This window comes from Rhinolophus hipposideros, assembly GCF_964194185.1.
Source record: "Rhinolophus hipposideros genome assembly, chromosome: 9".
Lineage (NCBI taxonomy): Eukaryota > Metazoa > Chordata > Mammalia > Chiroptera > Rhinolophidae > Rhinolophus > Rhinolophus hipposideros.
Window position 1 is genome coordinate 46,676,256 of NC_138055.1, and position 24,930 is coordinate 46,701,185.

A 24,930-nucleotide genomic window follows, 5' to 3' on the forward strand; every position below is an offset into this window, starting at 1 on the left:
GCCTCAACCTTTAAGGTACAACTGACAACCACCCACTTCTCCCAAACTTTAAAACTACATCCATGATCTAACCTAACATTATCTCCTTCCTTAACTAAATCAATGGCCCTTCAGAGTCTAGTCTCTACAGAACAGTCACAGGAATTTTTCTTAAGTCTAGATCCTGTCACTCTCAAACACAAAAACAAAAACTCTAATGACTTTTCATGTCACTCAGTAAAATCCAAGTTCTTACAACAATGTCCTGTGTGATTTGCCCACCCCTTTGCCCCACCCGTCCCTCCGAGCACACAGACTACCAGTAGTTCTGACTTCATCTTCTCCTACTTGCACCGTGGCTCATTCTAGAGCTCCTAGAGCTTCCCTCCTGGTTTCTTTGCTATTCCTCAAACATGACAAGTGCACTCTCACTTTAGGACCTTCCTACTTAACTAAACTTTCTGCTTCGAGCACTTCTCCCTGATGGCTCACAATCGTTTGTTTGACATCTCTACTCACCATTAGGAAAATGGCACCCAGTCTCCTATCTCTCTTTTATCCAGTTTCATTTTCCTTCTTAGCAGTTATCATTACTTGATGTATTTTTATTTATGTTACTTGTTATGTTACTTGTCTGATACAATCGACTAAAATATAAGCTCCATGAGAGTAGAGCTTTGCCTGTACTCTTCTCTACATGCTTCTCATGCCGGCCACATACCAGATGTTGGATAATGAGGAAGACTGTAAGGTATGAAATTTAATCTAGTAACATTGTGTGTTATGGATGGTAACCAAAAAAAAATACTAGCAGTTATAAGACAGAGGCGATAACACAAAAGAGAGGTAAGAATACTTGAATTATGGTGACAGTGACGGTAGGACAGTTAGAACAGAAAGGTTTTGCAAGATGTCAATACCTGAGGAAAGCAGAAAAACAGATAGTGAGAGAAAGAATGTATGATAATTTTCTGGGAAAATATAATTTACTAACCTAACTCCAGAAATGTTAAAAATCTAAACAGATCCCTTTTCTACTGAACAACAGAAAAAGGTATCAGAGTTACATCACAAAACCTCCTGGCCTTGATGATTTCACAAAGAAATTCCACCAAGCCTTGACAGAGCAGGTAATTCCACTGTTATTTAAACTGTTCCCAAAGATGTAAAAAATAAGACATTCAACTTATTTTTATGAAGCTCGTGTGAACTTACAACAAAACATCATAAACACGGCACCAAAACAAAACAAAAAATATACAGGGCAAGCTCATATAAGAATATCAAGATAAAAGCCCTAAGTTGTATTAGCAAATAAAATTCAGCAACACATGAAAAGAATAATACATGATGAGATAGAGTTTATCATAAGAACATAAGCATAGTTCAATATTGGGAAACTATTATATAATTGTACTCATTATATATAATGAATTGATATGATTCATTGCAATCACTTATACAAAGAAAAAATCGATTGGATTTTGACAAACATTCAACATCTTGATTTTTAAAATATCAATGAAATACAAATAGATGGATGCTTCCTTCACAAGATAAACTAAATCACAGCCCAAAGACAGCATCATGTGTAAGAAAGACACGTGCAGAGTATGTGTCTTTCTTTTGACCCACTTAGGTCAGAAACATAAGGATGCCCAGAATCACTTGGACTAAAAGAATTAGATAAAAGAGATGATAACTATAAAAAACTGAATGGGAAGAGTTAAAACTATCATCTTCGTAATCAGTATATACCTTAAAAATAAAAATTGAACTGAAAAACAACTATAATAACCACTAAGTGAATTCAGTGAGGTAAAATATACAGGTTTAATAATTTTCACACATATAAAAACAACAACTAAAAGGTATTATGGAAGAAACAATCCAACTTACAAATAAAAAGATTAAATAAGAAGATTAAAAGAATGAAATCAATTAGAAATTTTTAAGGTCTCTGAAATGTTAAAGCACTACTAGAGAACTACAGAAGAAAACTTAAATGGAACCACTTGCCTTGTTCTTGAGTGGTGAGAGCCCCCAAATGAATCTATAAATATAAGATCCCAAACGAAACATCAACAAATATTTTAGTATGTAAACTGCTTCTAAAGTTCATGTGGAAAAAAATAAAAATAAGATAATTATAAGAAAACAATGAGGTGGGACTAAGACTAGAAGATATTAAAATATTATAAAGCCACATTAGTTAAACACTATAATGCTGGCACATGGAGACCAACAGACCAATGAACTGAATAGAAAGGCAAGCAATAAATTCTAAATTATACAGGACTTAACATTATTGTATATAAACAGTATCTCAAATCAATGATGAAACTGAGTATTTAACAGCTTTGCCACAAGTGGGAAGACATTTGGAAAAAATAATTTGACTATATCCCACAGAATAAGTTTCAAAGGATCAATGATGTAAACTTTTGAAATAAAACCTTAACATCACTAGAAGATAACATGAGAGAATTCTTTTATAACTTTGGAGTAGGACAGGTTATTCTAACCCTTACTTAAAACCCATGTTAAACTTAACATTTAAAAAATGTTAAACTTCACTCAGGAAGAACAAAAATACTAAACTGAGGAATCTTTTTTACATAGAAGATTGAAAAAATCTAAGTTTTGTAACATACTTCAAATGTGTCTCGGAAAACAGGCACTTTCATATACTGCTGTTAAAAATGTAAATCGGAGCAATCACAATGCAAAGCAATTTGACAGTATCTACCACAATTATAAATGCATTAGCCCTTTGGTGTAGCAATTGCCCTTCTGAGAATTTATCCTACAGATACTGTATATTTGCTCACATGTGAAGTAACACAGACTGATTAACTATAGCAGTTTTTTTAATAGCAAAATACTGGAACCAATTCAAAAGTCCACTGACAGGATTTGTTTACATAAACTACGGTACAGCCCCCACACTGGAAAATCCTGTGGTTCTAGACAAAAGGAGAATAAACACTCTATGCAGCAATATGGAAAGACCTCCGATACAATTATTAATGCAAAATATAAAACTGTAAAACAGGATGCATAGTTCATACTTACTACTTGTGTAACAGAGAAACGAAATTTCTATTTGCCTAGTTGCTACTAAAGAAACTGGAGAAGAATTTATTAGAAACAGTACAGGTACAAATTGGAGAAAGTAGATGCATTCAGGAAGGACTAAGTATCGCATCCTTCTTTCCTCAGGGGCTTCATATACGCTGTTCCCTGTACCTAAAATATTCCAATTCCCACACTTCACCTCACATTCCTGCCTCATCCCTCTCCACCTAGCTGGCTCCATCTTATCCTTCATGTCTTAAATAGCCACTACCTAAGAGGTTTTCTTTGACCAACTATCTAAGTAGCATATCCCTACTCTTGAATATATATTATTTCTTTATAATACATTAGTTTGATTTCTTCAGAGAATTTATGATGTAGTTATACATTTATTTACTATTTATAACTATTATCCCTCATTAGACAGAGGGCTTCATATAGGCAGAGACCTAGCCCTGAATTTCCATTGCTTAATATAGTACTTAACACATAGCAGCCATGGTACCCAGTTAATATTGGTCAAAGCATAAAAGCTATTATTTCCTACTCTTTGTAAATTCAGCTTGCATTGAGCAGACATAGGACAAATTTAGACTCACAGGTTGGAGCTAGAGTACAGAAACTCTTGCATACAGGGATGTGTTAATCAAGAGAGTCCATGAACTTGGGTGAAAAAAAGTTACATCCTTATCATTAACCTCCAATAGAAATCTAGCATTTTCTTCAGCTATAAATGTAGGCAACAAATCTCAGTGACACTGCCAGTGGAAAGAAAGCACAGATATTTTCATCACACGAAGATGTTTGCGATCTCAAAATATTGTTTATGTGCACTAGTTATCAGATCTGCCATTAGATCTCATCTGATGTGCTAATAAGTAAAAATTTACATAACTGTTTTTAATATCTTGATAACTGTATTTCATTATAATTGATTTTGTATTTTATATTAGGCACTTTAAAACATTCTGAGAAGGGTTCCACTGGTGAATTATTAAACGGTTTGAAGAGAAGTGAAAGAAGGGAGGACAGTCACAGTAACTTTGAAAGATTAAATAATATCATTGAGTAGCTAAGGGAAGACCAGCAAGGGGGGTGTTTAAGCCATCAAGGTATGAACTACAAAGGGCTTACATCTGTTGGTGGTGACAAGAGTGGAAAGAAGCCCTCAGATGGTCAGCGTTTGTAGATAGATCCCTTTCTCTAGTCTGGAAAGGCTAAATCATCAAGGGTAGGCATTTATAATTATATTAATAGCTAACTCCAATATGTACAGCAGACATCATTTATATATATTTATAATTCATTTCAACCTAACAGTAATTCTTTGAGGTAAGTTATATTATTATCCCCACTTTACAGGTGAGACAAAGGTTTAAGTAACTTGTCCATGTCTCATAGCTGGTAAGTGACAAGACTGAGATGTGAACCCAGGTAGCCTGGCTCCACGATTCACGCATTACTCCATTATATTGTACTAGTCATCATACACCAATATTTATAAATCCTACAAAATAGTTGACAGATATTTAATGAGAACCTATGCTATGTGCATGGCACAGTTCTAGGAGCTAGATACACAGAGCTGAACATGACAAAATCCCTGCCTTCAAATAACTTATAGAGGAAAAGGCAGGCAATAAATGAAAATAGAATGTGCCAGGTGCTAATAGGTGCAATGGAGAAAATAAGGTAAGAAGACAACGGTATAGGGTGAAGCTAGCATAATGAGGATGTCGCCATAGAAAACTCTGGGAGAATATTCCAAACAGAAGGAGCAGTGACTGAAAGGCCCAGTGATGGGAAAAGCTTGGCAGGTTCAAATGAGAGAGTACAGCGAGACTAAAGCTGTACCCGCAAGGGGTGTGTAGGAAAAGAAGCTGGACAGAAAGGGCCACTCACTATGCTTGACATCGAAAAGCATTCATCACACTTCAGAATATACAGATATACATTTATCTATATTTAGAACCTTGCAATTTTCCACTTAGAAAAGCGTAGTTCTATGAAGAACCAATTCAGAAATGAATACGCATGCGAATTACTCAGTTATAGATAGTATAAGCCCAGTTTCAGGGAATGAGGCACCGCTTCCATTTTTTAATTATAAACACCTGAAAATGATTTTGAGATGACTTTGAAATCACTGCTTTAAATTTTACGGTAAATAATAAACACGTTTCATGTCACTTTTAACTGAATAATCATTTAAAGCCATTTACATTATTGTGGCAATTGCAGTCATAAAGTTCTCTTTACACTCATAATTATCTAGATCAATTTCTCCTCAAAAGATAACAAAGGGTTTTTTTATTTTTACAGTTCCAAAACCTAAAACATTGCCTGGAACATAGCACTCAATACATAGCTGTAGAAATGAACATTTTTGCAATAAATATAACGGAATACCTGTTTTTTTCCCCCCATAATACTCTTTAGTAATCTCTTTTTTTCCTCTAACATTTTTAAATTATGGCAATTTGCAGACTTGTTTGAGATATATACATAATTTTATTTCAATGCTGAAAAGGAAAATGTTCAGCCACTCTGGGTTAGGTAATGTGCTAATATGTTAGGATTACATATTTTTAAAAGCTCAAATATTAATGAAATTCCATCATATACACTGAAATTATAGTCTTAAAAATAAAAAGCTATATATTCAGAATTCATCTATTTTATAATACTTTTCCAGTGGCCTGTATATACGCTAGCATTATTTAGTTCCACCAGTGTGTTTTCTAGATATAACTACAACCACTTCTAATATATACCAAAATTCCAGCATTCTCTGCTCCCAGAGAGAGCAGCTATATTTATAGCTATATTTATAAATTACAAAAGACACTGGTTTTGAAATCCCAGTAAATGGACCCATGGAAAGTCGCTTTCTGCCTTTTTTAAAAAAGCATGCTGAAGATGGGAAATGGATAGCATCTTGGTAAAGATACAATAGAGGTAACTTTTTACTTAATCTAAATGCACCTACAAAACTATTTTGAATAATGGCATACTTTCCCCAAGAATACTGAAAATATTTATACCTTGGAAATTTTTTGTACTCCTTTAAATCAAAACCTGGCTACGAGTTACTTCTGTTATAAAGTTCCAATAAAACTGCACATGGGTCCAAACTGTTTTCCCAAGTGAAAAGCAAAGATAGTTCTATCCAGAGTCCATCAGCTAGTAAGTTGTGCTAAAAATTTGCCTTTATAACTCAAAGGCCTTTTCTTCAACAAAACCTTTATGTTTTAAAATACTAAGTTCAAGAACAAATGGCAAATAATTTGTTCTCACAGTGACTTCCCTGTATTTATCAATGAAGTAGTTAAAAAAATTTTACTTCTACCAATTTTTCTGTAATCTACTATATGCAGAAGACTTTCTGTTCAAAGAATAAAAATATTAGAGCTTTGTCTAAAGGCTCCTAATAAAGCATTTATTTTTTTTTTTTTAACTTGGAAGAGAACCTGTAAGGAACTGGAAGACTTAACAGGTGGTTGATAGAATTATGTTTAGATCATGCCGTATTTTTAGCAACTTCCCTGTCTGCAGATGGGCACTGCAATTTGATTCAGGAGAAATGCCAATCAAATTCCAAACACTTTCATTTGATGACTATTAAAAGCAGCAAAACTAGTTTTCACTTGGGCAAGGATTTCCCAATTACTTGGAGCAATGATGTTCTATTTGCCAAGTGGTTTGGAAAGGCAGTAGTGATTGTACAACTGGTTTCAATTTACTCTCATAGGCCAACATTTTTATATGTTTAGAGGATTTTTATACAATTGTTTTTCCAAAATGTTCTTATTTCAGTATCATGGCATCTGTCCACATAGTTTTTTTCCTGAATACATGACAAACACATGTATTATACTATAGCAACAACCAATAGTGTACTCTCAGATTTCATTGAAGGATAAAAACAAGTACAAAATATAAACCATTTGCGCTCTTTCCCAAGATCATTTAGTTATTACATAAGGTAACTAGAGAACAACATTAAAAATATACGGTACTATTGAATAAGGCAATTAAAGCCTACACTGAGAAATTTTAGTAACAAATTGCTCCCAACTATTAATAAAATTGGATTTTCACTTAAGAGCTGGATCACTGGTAATTACTACCGTGTTTCCCTGAAAATAAGACTTAACTGGACAATCAACTCTAATGCATTATTTGGAGCAAACATTAATATAAGACCGAGTATTATATTATATTATATTATACCCAATCTTATAGTAAAATAAGACTGGGTCTTATATTAATTTTTGCTCCAAAAGATGCATTAGAGCTCATTGTCCAGCTAGGTCTTATTTTCGGGGAAACATGGTACCATGACGTCTACAAATTTAGTTTTTCAATCTTTAATCATGTCATATAGTAAGAAACAGTTTGACGTTATTTGTAATAAGAGAGTATGAGTCTAAGTATGAGTCTTGGGTTTGCATTCATGGAATCTTGGGCAAGTCACTTCACATCTTGGACCTCAAGTTCCATGATGTGTAAAGCAAAATAGAAATAATTCTATCTACCTAATTTCCTGAGAAAGACAATGCATGTTAAAATAATGTCAGTAACTTTTGAAATTGGATATATTTTGAAATAGGATTAAAAAATTCTCCATAAAAACCAATGTTACAGCTGCCCTTTTAAACCTAGGCAGAGTATAATTGCTATGTAAAAAGGGTCATGAAGATTAATTCTGAGATTCATCATTATTCTGGGATACTCTGTTCAGTTCAAAAGGTTTGTCTCCCTGACAGTTTCTCGTTATAACACCATCACTGATCATAGGAAATACTGTATCATACATATGCACACATATGCACACACTGAATGAATGAGTCCATGATATGAAGAAAACATAATTGGCTCCAGAAGTCTAAAGCAGAAAATTTATTGCAAGATTTTTAAAAAGATGAGTCTTCCTTTTCTCCTCTAGCAGCATTCTTCATTCCCTATTCCACAGGACAATTCCAGGTCTCCAGTGTAAAAGTGAGAGGGGACAATAAAAAGGAAATGTTACTGATACCTCACCTAAAAAGAGACTGCTCCCTCACTAAGTCCTTGCCCATGAGGATCGAGAAAATAAGACAAAGACTCGAGACTCATCTACCCAAGATTTATGTAGCTAAATGACCCAGGTTCAAATAGTGTCTGAGCTATGTCAATAATAAGGACTAAGTTATGTGGTATTTCTCTTTCTTGTAAGCACTATGGTGTTTTTCAAGTCACATAAACTCACTGAAAGTGGAGAGAACTGTCAAAGAAAAGCCACATTCTTGTGGGGTCTGGGAAGTGGTTCTCAGGACAGCCTCTCCCCCAACCTCTTACTAAAATATCTGTGAAGACATAAAATCTGAAGTCGTTATAACATCTAGAAATTTAACAGTAAATCATTAAGAACTAATTCATAGGTATATAATGGAAATATGTTCATGATATATTGCCAAATGTCATAAGTCAACATTACTCGAAAAGATATATATATAATATCTACAAGTACACAATGCCATATACCCGCCAGACCATCTGTCATATTTATATTTTCCTACTCTATCTTTTAACTTAGTTATTTAGATATATGGTACCCTTCAATTAGCTAGGCAAATATTTTTTCATTTGTTATGTCTCCCTGTGCATTACCTACCTAAATATTACGTTTTCTACATTTTCAATACAGTAGGAATTTTATTTGGTTTACCAGTAGGATGAGAATCCAGTATTTTGTTTTGCCTTATAAGATATTCTTGGCCTTCGAATTTAACATAAATACCTTTTAGGCTTTGGCAACTGTCACAGGGAACTAACTTGAAGCAATTAGCAAAACTTGATTTGCCATCAGAAGTCAACTAGGTTTTTGATTATATGGTCAAAGAAACCATGAGCCTGGACTGAAGAAGCCTTGACTGCTTTTGTTGTAACCTGCAGACTCAGAATTACCCTAGCATTCCTGGAGCCCCACCGCCTCATCGCATCTTCCCCAGAATCTATTACAAGTGTGGCCATGGAGGATGGGCAAGATCCTCTGAGAGAACCAGAGCCAGGGACCTTGGTGACTGATGGATTTCTCAGAAAGATGAATCAAGGATGCTAATCAAGAAACTCTCCTCCTGCTTATTAGTTGGTCCCTCTCAGAAGAAATCCAGAACTGTATAAATCAGTGACTATTGGGTCTCTCCCCTTCTCTCCGTAGGAGGCTAACATTAGGGCTGCAGTCATGCTGACTAGGCTGTACATTGGCTTGGGGGAGGTGTAGATAATTTGTCTTATTAATTCATTAGTTGCTAAACCACAAAGAGCCACTTCTGAACTTTATGGAGAAGACTGTATTACCCAGAGATCCTGGATTTTGAGCCAGAGACACTGTTCCTGCAGGGCTGAAGATGAGTATGTTTGATGTGTAGGAAGAGAAGAGCAAAGAGATGTTTGGTGAACAGAAGGATGTCCTGTGGTAAAGACTGTTGGTGATCACCATTATCTACTCTCCCCTCTTCGTTCTGAGTGTATCACTGTTCTTCATTTTCCAGCCTTCTGAATCTAAAGCCAGGCAACTAGTTTTCATCAATAGAATGTACATAGAAGTGGTGTCCATTCTTTGGACTGAGAATACACGTTTGGACTGAGGCAATCAAGAGTTCGTATGCCTCCTCCATGCTATTATTGTGGTAATAAATCATTTATGTAGCTCATGAATATTTTTAATTAATAAATGTAATGCTGTAATAGGACACTATGTACCACCAATATCTAAAGGTGGTTAGTACATAAATGATTGATAAGCATTTGTTGAAAAAGAGTGAACAATCCATTTCTTCCTCTGAATATTATGAATTTGACAGCTTAATTAACTATATTTTATGAAAACAGTAGTTATTAGCAAAACAAGAATAAAGTTACAAGTAACAAAAGTGCAGTGTAAGCCCATATGAATGGAACACAACTTAGATATCACCTGAAAAAGATTTAATTAATACAAATTTTATGTTCAAATACATAAACTAAAATTGCTAATACAATTTTTCTTGACTGAATGACTGATGTAAAGAAGAGCTAACCTAATTACTTGGTACACATTAGTAAAAGCTGCTTTAGTTCATTCATTCATATACATATTGAGAATTTCTATATGCTATATTGTGTGTGTGCGCGTGTGTGTGTATATATATATGTATATATATATGCTAAAATGAATATATATCATCCCTAGACTTAAAACTTACAAATGAGAGAATTATGTACAAGTAAGTATAATTCAATGTATCATGCATAAAACATCCAGTGGTGAAACAAAGGAAGGCCTGGTCAGCTCTGTCCAGAGAATAACAGGGGAAAGAAAAGGCTCAAAATGGATCTGAATGGATGAGTGGCAGTTTAAGGGAAAGGACGTTCTAGACGAAATTCAATTATGAAGATTAAAGTAAACATATGATAGAATCAAACACGTTTCTAGAATCATCCCTTTCTTGCCACCTGTTCCTCTGTCATTACCTTCCTTAAAGGCCACAGGATCCCTCGGTCATTTAAGTCAGAGTCATTAGAACCATTTTGGTCTCCTCTTATGGTCCAAAATTCTAATGGTTCTCCTACAAGTTTGCTCAACTTCAGCACTACCAACATTTTGATAACTTGTGTTGTAGGAAGCCGTTTTGTGCATTGTGGAATATTCAGCAACATCCCCGGCTTCTACATAGTTTCCCCTCTCCCTATTCCGCACATCTCTAAGGTTTCCGGGCAAGAATTCCCTCCCGTTCTCAGAAATTTTTTTCGCTTTCCCATTCCAGAATCCTGAGATACAAACTGTTTTCTGTTCTCCACGATGAATCATTTCCACAAAGTGATGGCCGATACTACCAACCACCTGGGTTTAAGGAGCCGATTTTCACCGATTTCCCAACCAATTTTTCTCAGGATTCAGGAAAGGAAAACCAAAAAAAAAAATCCCAAGAACAGGAGGGAATTCCCACCCGGAAACCCTATAAACTGTGACAGCCAAAAATGTCTCCACACATTGCCAAATGTCCCTTGTGTGTGTGGGGTGGTGGGTGGTGGGAGGGACTGCTCCCAGTTGAGAATCACTGGTCTACAGTAGTGCACCTTCCATAGGCACCCACTCTTCTTCACCACTAAAACCACACACTTCAAGTGGCCTCTCTTCCTTACCCTAAGAGACTACAACAGTAGCCCTCACAGTGACTCACTCCTCCCTTGTACCCTGCACAATGTCGCATAAGGGAAGACCTCTCCTAACACATCAAACTAGCTCACCACCTGCAGTTCAAGCCCTCATCCCTCACAATGCATTTCAGGCCTCAACAACCTGACTCCAACATTACCTTTCACCCTCGCCTTCCAACCTGCGCTACTTTACAGCTACACAGACCCACAAGAAGCCCTTTTCCTAGTCACATGTTTATTCATCCCTCAAAGTCCAATCAAGAAACCTTGTCCAATACAGGTCTCATAACACTCTTAATCACTCCTTCCTCAAAGTTCACACAGCACTTTTTGTACTCCTCCACTATTTTCATTAAGTATTTGTGTGCATGGCGTCACTATGCAGTGGCCCTGAGAATGCTGGGCATAACCGGCCCAGGGTCCCAGGTGCTGGGCTTTGAAATCCATCACAGTGTTTGTGTCCCAAGTGCTAGTCCCAGTCAGTACCCGAGTATAGCAAGGATGCTAAGAGTAAACTCATTAGGAGGCACGGGACTCTTCTCCCAACCAAACGTCTTAGCCTGCCCAGCAGCCTAGGATGCTCTTACCACATGCTCATCCTCTGTCTTCACCTGTTTCAGACTTCATTACTCTCTTTTCATTTTCTCTAACACAGGCACTTGCTCTAAATAAGATCCTTGCACACTTAATCCCCTCTTGCCATCTGCTTCTTGGAAGACCCTAGACTAACACTAGAATGTTAAAAGTAGAGGCATAAGAAATTCTCCCGTGTTGTTTGACTGAATGCTTGAATGAGTTTATGAAGAACTAAAGGAGGTCCTTATGAATTTTTCCAACAAATAAATATGAATACAGAATGGCCTGTGTAATGACTGGGGCTGTACTAGTTCTGGACAAATAGGAATATAAAAAATAAAATTTTCGGGACTTGATCAAAATGGCGGCGTGAGGTGAGCCTCTGTAAAGCTCTCCTGGAATTTACAACTAATTGGACAACAATAACTCCACAAAACACTCCCTGCACAGCAGACAGGCAAGACGAAGAGGTCCACTACTGAATTCACCTCCAGGTGGGTGAATCGCGCGAGCGGGGGAGGAGGGAAGGGAGAAGTGCGGGACGGAGCCCCGCGGGCGCAGGACAAAGACCTAGCTCAGTGCTCCGAGCTCGCTGCATCCCGGAACTACCGCAGCTGCGGGAAAGGGAAGGACTCGGACTGCTAGGGCTCCACTTACGGCCCACAGGGCTGAGGGGGCAGCATATAGCACAGCTGAACCCAACGTTCACGGCAGAGACCTCGGAGAAAAGACTGAGGGAAGAAGGCTGAAAACTGTGATTAAGCCCTCACTGCCGAGCGGAGAACGGAAGCCTTAGGCACTGAGACTAGCCGCCCCTCCCTATCCTCCCAGAGCTCACCCCACCCCCACCTGCCCGGTGCTAGAAGCGATAAACTAGCAGTGTCAGATCACAAGGACAGGATCTTTGCTGTTCTGAGAACTGTGGACTGCAGAAACAGATTCGCAGCCCAACTAGTTACGGCAAAGGGGAGGGAGCTGTGGAAGCAGGACCGGCTGTGGTGGTGGTCGCCGCCATTGCTCTGGGCCACCTCTCACAACTCACCCCACCCCTGGCCCCACCTATCTGGGCGGACCCCTGCAGGAGTAAACAGAACTGCTGAAACATACGGGCTCTGAATCGGGTGCAGAAAGAGCTTTGGAACTTCAAAAGCTCTCCACACCCCCACAGGGACGTGACGCCCTATGACCCAGGTGAACTGTTAACAGAGGAGAGGCCCGTCTCCCAGGGAATCCCCCCATCGTGTGAGAAGCTGGAAAAGTGCAGAGAAAATATAGCACTACTGTGTCAGAGAGACCTCTTCCTATCAACCTGTTGAATAAACCACTCCTGTAGATGTCTAGGAAGAGAAATAATAAATCAGTAATTGCCATGAATAACCAAGGCAACAAGACAGCTCAAAAAGAAAGTGAAAAGTCTCCAGAAAAGGAACTTAGAGATATGGAAATATGTGACTTAAATGATAGAGAATTCAAGATTGCAGTTCTGAAAAACCTCAAAGAGATGCAAGAAAACACAGAAAGGCAATTTAATGAACTGAGAAACGCAATCAAAGAACAACATGAGCATTTTACGAAAGAGATTGAAATTTTAAAAAAGAACCAAATGGAATTTCTGGAGATTAAGAACTCAATAGAAGAAATTAACAATAAAATATCCAGCTTAGGTAGTAGAGTTGACCAGATGGAGGAAAGAATCAGTGACATCGAAGATAGGAACCTGGAATTTACACAGAGGGAAGAAGAAAGAGACTTGAGACTTAAAAGAAACGAAAGAACTCTACAAGAACTTTCTGACTCCATCAGAAAGAGCAATATAAGAATAATGGGCATACCAGAAGGAGAAGAAAGAGAGAAGGGAACAGAGAATATACTCAAAGAAATTGTCAATGAGAACTTCCCAAATTTGTGGACAGAACTGGATCCTCGAATCCAAGAAGCAAATAGAACACCTAATTACCTCAATCCCAACAGGCCTTCTCCAAGACACATTGTATTCAAGCTGTCTAAAATTAACTCCAAAGAAAGAATCCTCAAGGCAGCCAGGGAAAAGAAGACGGTAACCTACAAAGGAAAGCCCATTAGATTATCATCCGATTTTTCAGCAGAAACTCTACAAGCCAGGAGGGAGTGGAACCAAATATTCAAACTATTGAAAGAGAGAAATCATGAGCCAAGAATAATATATCCAGCGAAGATATCCTTTAGATATGAAGGAGGAATAAAGACCTTTCCAGACATACAGAAGCTGAGGGAATTTTCTAATACACGACCTGCACTACAAGAAATACTAAAGGAGGCTATTAGACCACCATCAACAGGGACAAATTGTGGCAACCGAAACATAAAAAGGGGGAGCGTAAAGGCCTGAACCGGAATATGGGAATGGAGAAAGTAAGCGTGCTGAAGAAAATGGAATACTCTAAATATCAAACTTACTTTTACATAATCTTAAGGGTAACCACTCAAAAAACTTCCAGAACTGAAATATATATTGTAATAAAAGAAGAAACAGAGGGAAACATCATAGAATACCACCACACAGAAATAATCGACAACAACAAAAAGGCAAAGAAACAATGGAGACACAGCCTTACCAGAAAACTAAAGCTAGAATGACAGGAAATCCTCACGTATCAATAATCACCCTAAATGTAAATGGACTGAACTCACCAATAAAAAGGCACAGAGTAGCAGATTGGATCAAAAAACTAAACCCAACCATATGCTGTCTCCAAGAGACACATCTCAGCTACAAGGACAAGCATAGACTCAAAGTGAAAGGGTGGAAACTGGCACTCCAAGCAAATGGTACCCAGAGAAAATCAGGTGTAGCCATAATGATATCAGATGAAACAGACTTCAGGGTGAAAAAGATAACAAGAGACAAAGATGGACATTTCATAATGGTAAAGGGGACTATACAACAAGAAGACATAACAGTCATCAATATTTATGCCCCCAATCAGGGAGCACCAAAATACACCAAGCAACTACTAACAGAACTAAAGGGAGAAATTGACCAAAACACAATTATACTAGGGGACTTAAATACATCATTGACAGCTTTGGATAGATCATCCAAACAGAAAATAAATAACGAAATTGCAGCCCTAAATGACACATTAGATGAAATGGACATCATTGACATATATAGAGCACTTCATCCTAAAACATCAGATTATACATTCTTTTCGAGTGTACATGGAACATTCTCAAGGATAGACCATATATTGGGACATAAAAGCAGCCTCAGCAAATTTAAGAAGATTGAAATCATACCAAGCATATTCTCTGATCACAAGGCTTTGAAATTGGATATCAACTGCGAAAAGAAAGCAAAAAGAAACACAAATACATGGAGATTAAACAACATACTTTTAAAGAACGACTGGGTCAAAGAAGAAATTAGAGGAGAGATCAAAAGATATATAGAAACAAATGACAACGAAAATACATCCTACCAAAATTTTTGGGATGCGGCGAAAGCAGTTATAAGAGGGAAATTTATATCATTACAGGCCTATCTCAAGAAACAAGAAAAATCCCAAATAAACAACCTCATGTTACACCTCAAAGAACTAGAAAAAGAAGAACAAGTGAAACCCAAAGTCAGCAGAAGAAAGGAAATAACAAAAATCAGAGCAGAGCTAAATGAAATAGAGAACAAAAAGACAATAGAAAAAATTAATGTGACAAAGAGCTGGTTCTTTGAAAAAATTAATAAAATCGACAAACCCTTGGCTAGACTCACTAAGATAAAAAGAGAGAAGACACTAATTAACAAAATCAGAAATGAGAAAGGGGAAGTTATCACGGACACCACAGAAATACAAAGGATCATCCAAGAATACTATGAAGGACTATATGCCACCAAATTTAATAACCTAGAAGAAATGGACAAGTTCTTAGAAACATATAGCCTTCCAAGGCTGAACCATGAAGAACTGGAAAACCTAAACAGACCGATCACCAGTAAAGACATTGAATCAGTCATCCAAAACCTTCCCAAAAGCAAAAGTCCGGGACCAGATGGCTTCACTAGTGAATTCTACCAAACCTTCAAACAGGATCTAATACCAATCCTGCTCAAACTCTTCCAAAAAATTGAAGAAGGGTCAGTACTCCCTAACTCATTTTATGAGGCCAACATTACCCTGATACCAAAACCTGGTAAGGACAACACAAAAAAAGAAAACTACAGACCTATATCTCTGATGAATACTGATGCAAAAATCCTAAACAAAATTTTAGCAAATCGAATACAACAATGCATTAAAAAGATTATTCATCATGACCAAGTGGGGTTCATCCCCGGGGCACAAGGATGGTTCAACGTCCGCAAATCCATCAATGTGATACATCACATAAACAAAATAAAGGACAAAAATCATATGATTATATCAATTGATGCAGAAAAAGCATTTGACAAGATACAACATCCATTTATGATTAAAACACTTAATAAAATAGGTATAGAAGGAAGATACCTCAACATAATAAAGGCCATCTATGACAAGCCCTCAGCTAATCTCATAATTAATGGTGAAAAACTGAAGCCCTTTGCTCTACGTTCAGGAACACGACAGGGCTGTCCCCTATCACCTCTGCTTTTCAACATAGTGTTGGAAGTCCTTGCCAGAGCCATCAGGCAAGAGAAAGAAATAAAAGGCATCCAAATTGGGAATGAAGAAGTTAAAATATCACTCTTTGCAGATGATATGATGCTATATATAGAAAACCCTAAAGACTCCACCAAAAAGCTGTTAGAAACAATCAATGAATACAGTAAAGTTGCTGGCTACAAAATCAACGTACAAAAGTCCATTGCATTCCTATATACTAACAATGAAATCTCAGAAAAAGAAATACAAAAAACAATTCCCTTTGCAATTGCAGCAAAAAGAATAAAATACCTAGGAATAAATTTAACCAAGGATGTGAAGGATTTATATGCTGAAAACTATAAGACATTTTTGAAAGAAATTGAAGATGACACAAAGAAATGGAAGGACATTCCGTGCTCATGGCTTGGAAGAATCAACATAGTTAAAATGGCCATATTACCCAAAGCCATATACAGATTTAATGCAATCCCCATTAAAATCCCAATGGCATTTTTTAAAGAAATAGAACAAAAAATAATCAGATTTGTTTGGAACCACAAAAGACCCCGAATAGCCAAAGCAATATTAAGAAAAAAGAACAGTGCTGGAGGTATCACACTGCCTGACTTTAGCTTGTACTACAGGGCTACAATAATCAAAACAGCATGGTATTGGCGGAAAAACAGACACGTAGACCAATGGAATAGAATTGAGAACCCAGAAATAAAACCACATAAATACGGACAGATAATTTTTGACAAAGAAGCTAAAAACATACAATGGAGGAATGACAGCCTCTTCAATAAATGGTGCTGGCAGAATTGGATAGCCACGTGCAAAAGAATGAAACTGGACTGCTATCTGTCACCATGTACCAAAATTAATTCAAAATGGATCAAAGACTTAAGCATAAGACCTGACACAATAAACTGCATTGAAGAAAACATAGGTACTAAACTTATGGACCTTGGGTTCAAAGAGCATTTTATGAATTTGACTCCAAAGGCAATGGAAGTAAAAGATAAAATAAACAAATGGGACTATATGAAACTTAAAAGTTTCTGCACAGCAAAAGAAACCATCGACAAAATAAAGAGGGTACCGACTGAATGGGAGAAGATTTTTGCAAATAGTTCCTCCGATAAGGGTCTAATATCCAAAATATACAAGGAACTCATGAAACTCAACAACAAAAAAACGAACAACCCAATTGAAAAATGGGCAGAGGACCTAAAGAGACATTTCTCTAAAGAGGACTTCCAAATGGCAAATAGACATATGAAAAAATGCTCAACATCACTAATCATCAGAGAAATGCAAATAAAAACCACAATGAGATATCACCTCACCCCAGTCAGAATGGCTATCATCAACAAGACAAATAGCAACAAGTGTTGGAGAGGCTGTGGAGAAAAAGGAACCCTCATACACTGTTGGTGGGAATGCAGACTGGTGCAGCCGCTATGGAAGGCAGTGTGGAGGTTCCTCAAGAAATTACGAATAGAATTACCATATGACCCAGCAATCGCTCTCCTGGGTATCTACCCCAAAAATATAAAAGCATTTCTCTATAGAGACACGTGTACTCCAATGTTCATTGCAGCTTTGTTTACGGTGGCCAAGACATGGAAACAACCAAAATGTCCTTCGATAGATGAATGGATAAAGAAGTTGTGGTACATATACACAATGGAATACTATTCAGCGTTAAGGAAAGATGATATAGGAACATTTCTGACAACATGGATGGATCTTGAGAATATAATGCTAAGCGAAATAAGTCAGACAGAAAAAGCAGAGAACCCTATGATTTCACTGATATGTGGTATATAAACCAAAAACAAGACAAACAAATGAGAAACAAGAACTCATAGACACAGACATAGTTTAGTGGTTACCAGAGGGTAAGGGGGGTGGGGGGAGGGAGATGAGGGTAAGGGGGATCAAATATATGGTGATGGAAGGAGAACTGACTCTGGGTGGTGAACACACAATGGGATTTATTGATGATGTAATACGGAATTGTACACCTGAAATTATGTAATTTCATTAACAATTGTCACCCCAATAAATAAATTAAAAAAAAAAAAAAAAAAAAAAAAAAAAAAAAAAAAAAAAAAAAAAATAAAATAAAATTTTCCCAGAATAGACAAAATCCTGTAATGACACTACTGATAGTTTCCATACAATTATTTCTTGTCTGAACAAGAAGTTACTAGAGCAACTCAATCATCAGTCATCAGAGAGCATTAATGTCTGACATGCTGTAGAATGGTTCATATGAGAAACTTCAAAAAAGTACACACAGCCACTGCAAGCTACTCTATGAGAATACTGTATAATCCAGATGCAATGTCTGGTTTTATGACATCTGGAAACTGTTTCTTTCAACCAAAGACTGTACTGCTTAAAATCCCACCAAGAAATAGTGAAGTTAACTGTCTGAGCAGTCAGGTTAGACCCTGAGGGCCTCTGGAAGAATGGAACCCACCAGGTAACATGAGAAGAGGGCAAGTAGAGCACAGGGTTGTGGGGAATAGTCTCTATACAATTGATACATGCTGTCGTGACAAGTATATGCCAAAAATACACCAACTTATTAAATACTGACTTCTACTTTGGCAAAGTATACCAACATTACGAAAAGATCATTAATATGACCATGAAAACAAAGTTTATAGTTGAATATAGAGATACTAAGACCTAATAACTATACATTCTGTGTCAATGTGTACCAATGGACTAAAAACAAAATCTCATTCATTACATTATAGGTGATTTTGTGATTCAGCTCCATTTTCTTATCTACCCTAGATTTTAGAAATGTATAAATTTCTATTCAGAAATGTTTGAGTTATGTGATAAATACTTATACTCATGAGAAACATATTACAGAGATTTTAGAAAAGCAAAAGTTATACACATGAGACAATTTATGGCAGACTCTTAGCCCCTTCTCGTTCTTGGGGCCAAAGTACTTAAGAACACTAAACAATACTCATCATGGTTCAGTGCTTTAACAAATGAGAAAAACACATAAATATAAAAACTTCTAAAAGTAGAGAAAAATTAACCATATAGAAATTAAAAGAAACCATTAGTTCACATATTTGGGGTTATTACACTAGCAACTAAATGAAATCTGTATATATGTTGGGACATCAGTTTTCTAAAACAGTTGTATGTAAAGGGATATTTTGAAAAAAATTTTCATCCCTTTCCTCTAAAAGTTACATTCCTCAGCAGCCACCAGAGAAAGGAAGGGCAGATGCTACCCTTCCTCGAAGGGGAACAGGTTAACTCAATGAGATGTGAGAGGGAAACTCAGTGGATTCCAGAAAGGAAAGGGTGATGATGGCAAAGCAAACAGTTGAAAAAATGTATGTGTGCTAACTTCTCTAGTGGGGGTTAAGATCCAGAGATAGAAAGCACGTTAGATAGTTTAAGAGGACTGCCAAGACAAGTGCTTTAGCATGCAAAGTGGGATTCAGGTAAAGGACCCTCTGAAAAAGCATCCCCCCCAATACACACACACACACACCAAATTACAGGTGTGGCAGAGTTTGGCAAAGAGAGAAACCAAATTTCCCCTGATTTGCAAAGACCCTGGAGGGTTTCAGACCCTTAGAGATTACCAGTAGCATCACGAAATCACTCCACATGGAGAGGGTACTGCAGCAGGAGCAAAGTGACCTTTATGTCTGAGGTCTGCAGGACGAATGCATCAACCAGACAAGAAATTAAATATATGTTGCAACCAGAACTCAGAGGGATATGCGTTACCAGTGAGAGCCCAGGAGGGAATGGTCAGTGAGTCCTAAATGAACAAAGAAAGGCCACACGTTCTCAAGTCCAGAATTCAGCTGCTAATGCCAGAAAGATATAAAAAGACTAAGGCACAAAGGACATCAGAAACTAGAGAAACTGGAGCACAGTATGATTTTTCCCACCTTCCTCCCACACAATACAAAGATAGAACACGTAATGGCCCTGCATGGGGTCAATTTTCATCAATGGTCAATGCATGCTTAAATCCAGAGATGTATAACACACATTAGCAGAAAAAATGAGGAAATCACATGCTCATTTCATTATGTTCAGGAAAAAACATTTGATTAAGTACAACATCCCTTCATGATTAAAAGCAAAACTAAAACAAAGCAAAGAGCAACTAGAAAAAAAGAGAACTCTTAAGTTAACAAGACTGACTTGAAAACTCCTTCAGTAAACATCATCCTTAGGGTTTAATAGCCTGACAGAGGTCAAAGCCAGATCATCACAGTCGCAGACACAAAATCCCAAAGGTAAATCGGGAAGCAAGCAGGAGCAGGGTCAGTAGGTTGGCATTGACTTCTGGGGCATTGTAGCAAGACTGATCTGCAAACACAGCCGGGCCAGGTTGTGGGTACCACAATTTTATCTAAAGTCTAACCTGAGACTAGAAAGAAGAATTTGATAAAATAACAAATGGACTCTAAAACCTACCAGAAGTTCTGCTATTTGATGAAACGATTAATATATCGAAAGTTAATGACAGAGTCAGGGTAGAAATAAAATACACTATATATGTGTGTGTCTGTGTTTTAGTACTAATATCGAAAATAAGATCAAAGAAATGTGACTAACCTCATTAATCATTTAGATTTATAATTGGTCATGATCACACTACTAAAAAAAAAGTTTAGATACCGGTACTTCTATTTGCTGTATTACTGGAACTTTTATATCTCTACCATGACTAATGTGCTCAACGTAGTCTTCCAGATACAAAGAAATTAAGATAAAACTAAGTTACATAGGTATAAAAATAACTTTTTTAAATGTTAAACTCTGATATATCAATAAGTCTATCAAAAATCAAAGTGCACACATAAATCAGATTAATAATGCATAGTGACTTAAGCCACCATATCCAAATTGACAGTGACACGAAAGGATGAACTCCGGTTAAGACTTAAACATTTCCAACTGTTTTCTGATTTCAAAAGGGGACACTGAATAATAATTTGAACTACGCCAACATTATGAATCAACATGAGCAGAAACATCACTCCTAATAATGCTTCCCATCTGGAATTTTTCTCCATGCCATAAAATACTAAATCAAGAAAACATATTGACTATGACAAATGTGGGATAGTACATATAGACTTTCCCAGACAAACTAAACATTATATTGAAAGGTTATAGAAAAACAGTATTTTTCTTTCCTTTGATGTTTAGGTGGCCATGTAAATATTAGTGTGTTTCTACTACAAGCATTTCACATTTACCCACAGCAGAAAGGAAAAAAAAAAATTGTTCAAGGCATTCCATGTAAATACAGCTCAAGATAACAGCATGAAAAAGACCAAAGAGACTTTCCAAATTTATTTAGGAATGATCAATATTCACACCCAGGAAGACATCAATTAACCTAAGAGGAAATATTAAATTTGGCCTGGAGAGAACTGTTACCAATTTTTTAATTTTTTTTAAATTAAAGTTTATTGGGGTGACAATGGTTAGTCAAGTTACATAGGTTTCAGGTGTATAATTCTATAATACATCATCTATATATCATGTTGTGTGTTCACCACCCAGAGTCAGTTCTCCTTCCATCACCATGTATTTGATCCCTTTCAAATTTTTACTTAAAGAATAGGCACTATTGATGTTCTGAATTTACTCTTTTAAAATTTGCTAAAAACAAACAAACAAAAAAACCAAAACTAAAATACTTCGAGAAAACACTAGAATCCTGTTACTGAAATCCTAGTTGTTTCTTCTTGAGTATGTATTGGAGGAGTTAATGATGAAGTGAGCTCATCTTTGTTCTAACAGAAGTGTTATGTATCTGGGGTTCTATGAACCTGAAAGGGAAAGCATTGCATCTTCATTTTCACTAACCTTTGACACTTAGATTTTCTTCAATTATGATTGTAGGTAAAACCACAGACATTGTGACTTCATTACCAATAAAATGGCACTTTTGTATCTCATTAGAGTTGATGTAGCTATCTGGATCATTCATACCCATTACTGGAAAAGTATAGTAGTAAATAGGCCCCTCCCCAATAGATATTATATAATGCATTATTAAATGAGTATATGTGATCACACCACAAAGTGTAGTAGTTGTAACATTGTCGATTACTGTTAGCATTTGAAAGGAAGCCAATTACATAATTTTAAATGTGTAAAATAACACATAAATTATTATTTTAGAAGAATTTAGAGAAGAGATCCTAGGTTTCCCCAGACTGCTGAAGTTCGTGGCAAAATAATTTAGAACCTCTGTTTTAGAGGATAACAAATGAAACAAATAGAACCCAGTTTTTTCATTTTATTTTCTCTCTCCACAATGAGGTTTTTACCAAGTCTCCATCTCTCACTCTGTCACTCTAATGACCATTCACTGGCATCAGACCTCTGTAGAGGGCGCTTACATTTTGAAACACAGATTCAACCTCTTCTCTATTCTGTACATCAGAGTAATAGCCATCCCCATACTATCAAAAACCAACTCTTCCTTTTTAAATCTTTTCGTTTTATGTATATTCATTCTTTTCCTTCTGTCATCCTAAATTCAAAGAACAAATTTAAGTATATGCAGGAGAATCTGCCTCAATAAATGGTGAGAAATGGATGTGTCCGAGTGAAATCACACTTCATTTGTAACAGAGGCCTCATAAGGCCACTCCCTGACTCATGAACCCAGCCTCTGTCTGACACTTTTAAGTAAGTCTCAGCTTTTCTCAAAAGAAGCTATTTTGTCCACCAGGTAGACATGCTGTTCCTCCCAACCTCTCTCACTGCAGGAAGGAGTGGCCTCTGGCTTGGGTTAATCTAGGTGTTAATCCCTCGGGTGGTCCACTCTGATCTGGAGTCACCAACCAACTCGGAAAAACCCATTGCAAGGCTGCCTGAACGCAGGTCTTCACTAGACCCCAAGATAATGCCAAAGGACCCGAGGGCGCTTACCAGGCCTCCACAGAGGCTGAAGACAGCTGTATGATCCTCCCGAGCATTGACCTGGCCGCGGTAGAAGCAGTGGCGCAGATCTGGGGGCACCGCGCTGCTTTCCTCCGCCGCGGGCGCGGGGCCTCCCAAGTGCACCTCGGTGTAACCAGCCGCCAGGAAGGCCGCGTCCGTGCTCAGGTTCAGCTGGAAGAGCTGCCCGTAGGCGCTAATTCGGTAGTGGGTCCTGAACGGCGTGGGCTCCAGCGCCTCCGAGCTACGCTTCCTCCGGCTGAAGTGGTGACTCTGAGGGAACACTTCGCCGAACTCATTGACCCGCGCGGGGGTCACCACTTCGTACGAGGCCAGAGTCCTCACCAGCGCTTCTGCAACCACAGGGATATAGCCATTGAGTCCCATCCCCACCCCATCATGCATTTCCAACTCCCCAACCCCAGACTTCTTCAACCAAACGTCCCGCCAAAGGTTCAAGGTCCCAGGTCCCGATACACCCGGGGGCGCGACAAATGCACAGAGGCTGGCGAGCGCGCGCACACACACACGTGCGCTCTGTGAGTGTGTGTGCTCTGCTTTCCCACACCCCCGACTTGCTCCACCCTCCCCAAGCAAAGATTCATGGCACTCGTGGCCCTGAGCAGCCCACCTCCTTCCCCCATCCTTCTTCCTTCCCTGCCGCCGCCAACTCGTGCCCTCCCGGCGAACGCGCCACCCTGCCCCACGCGCCCCCACCGCGTGGTCCCGGGAGGGAGTCATGTACCCCGCGCTCGACCTCTCGAAACCCGACGCAGCCTCAACCTCTCGGGATGCTGGGGGCTAACGAATCCGGGAGTCCCGGGAGCCCCTGCAGGGCCAGGGTCCCCCAACGGGCAGAGCCGCTCAGTCGCCCACCCCCGTCCGCCTATCCCACTCGGGCCCCGCGCCCCCACCTCGCTGCTGAGGGCGCCGCACGGTGACCTTACCTTGCCTGGGGTGGAAGTGAACTTCCCAAGACCTGGTGATGAAGAGCGAGAGCTGGTACAGCAGCCCCGTCAGCCACTTGGCCACCCGCATGGTTCCACCCGGGGGATCCCAACCCGGGAGGCCAACCCGAGCCAGCCGGCGTCCCCCTCGCTCCGCTGCTCTCCTCTCTCGCGCACGCCGCTCTCCGCGCTGGCCGCCGCGGCGCCTCAGCAGCCTCCCGAGCAGCAGCCCCAGCCCCGGGCCGGCCCGTCTCGCCACACCGCCAGCCTCCGCTCGCTGAGCCGCTGCTTCATCTCACTACAGCCCCGCAGCCCCCGGCTCGCTCTCGGCAACCTCGCTCGGCTTCCTGCGCCAGCACCGCCCTCAGAAGCCCTCTCCTTAGGTCCAGCTCCGCGCGAGGAAGCGTCTTAACCTAGCAGGAACGGTGCCAATATAGCCACCCCAGGCCGGGCCAGAGCGGGGGAGAGCCCGCCCCCAGGGGCCGGGCCCCGCCAATCAGCCGGAGGCGCGGCGCGGGCTTGCCCTCCAGCTTGCAGCCCGGCCCCCGGCCCCCAGCCGCAGTCGGAGTGCGGTCCCCACGGGCTCCAGC

General features: G+C 38.8%; 1 protein-coding gene across 3 annotated transcripts in view; it reads right to left on the reverse strand.

Annotated features, from left to right (window-relative positions):
* ADAMTS20 (ADAM metallopeptidase with thrombospondin type 1 motif 20) overlaps positions 1–24,686 on the reverse strand; it is a 155,727-nt gene extending 131,041 nt beyond the window's left edge. For all 3 annotated transcript variants that reach the window (XR_013994018.1, XR_013994019.1, XM_081059853.1), the window contains exons 1-2: positions 24,341–24,686; positions 23,385–23,746 (exon numbers count right to left, since the gene is read on the reverse strand). Coding sequence is in view for 1 of the 3 variants with exons in the window: in XM_081059853.1 (XP_080915979.1) it covers positions 23,385–23,746; positions 24,341–24,431 (453 nt within the window). In the remaining 2 variants the exon portion in view is untranslated. The remainder of the gene's footprint in view (positions 1–23,384; positions 23,747–24,340) is intronic.
* Between the last annotated feature and the right edge of the window lie 244 nt (positions 24,687–24,930).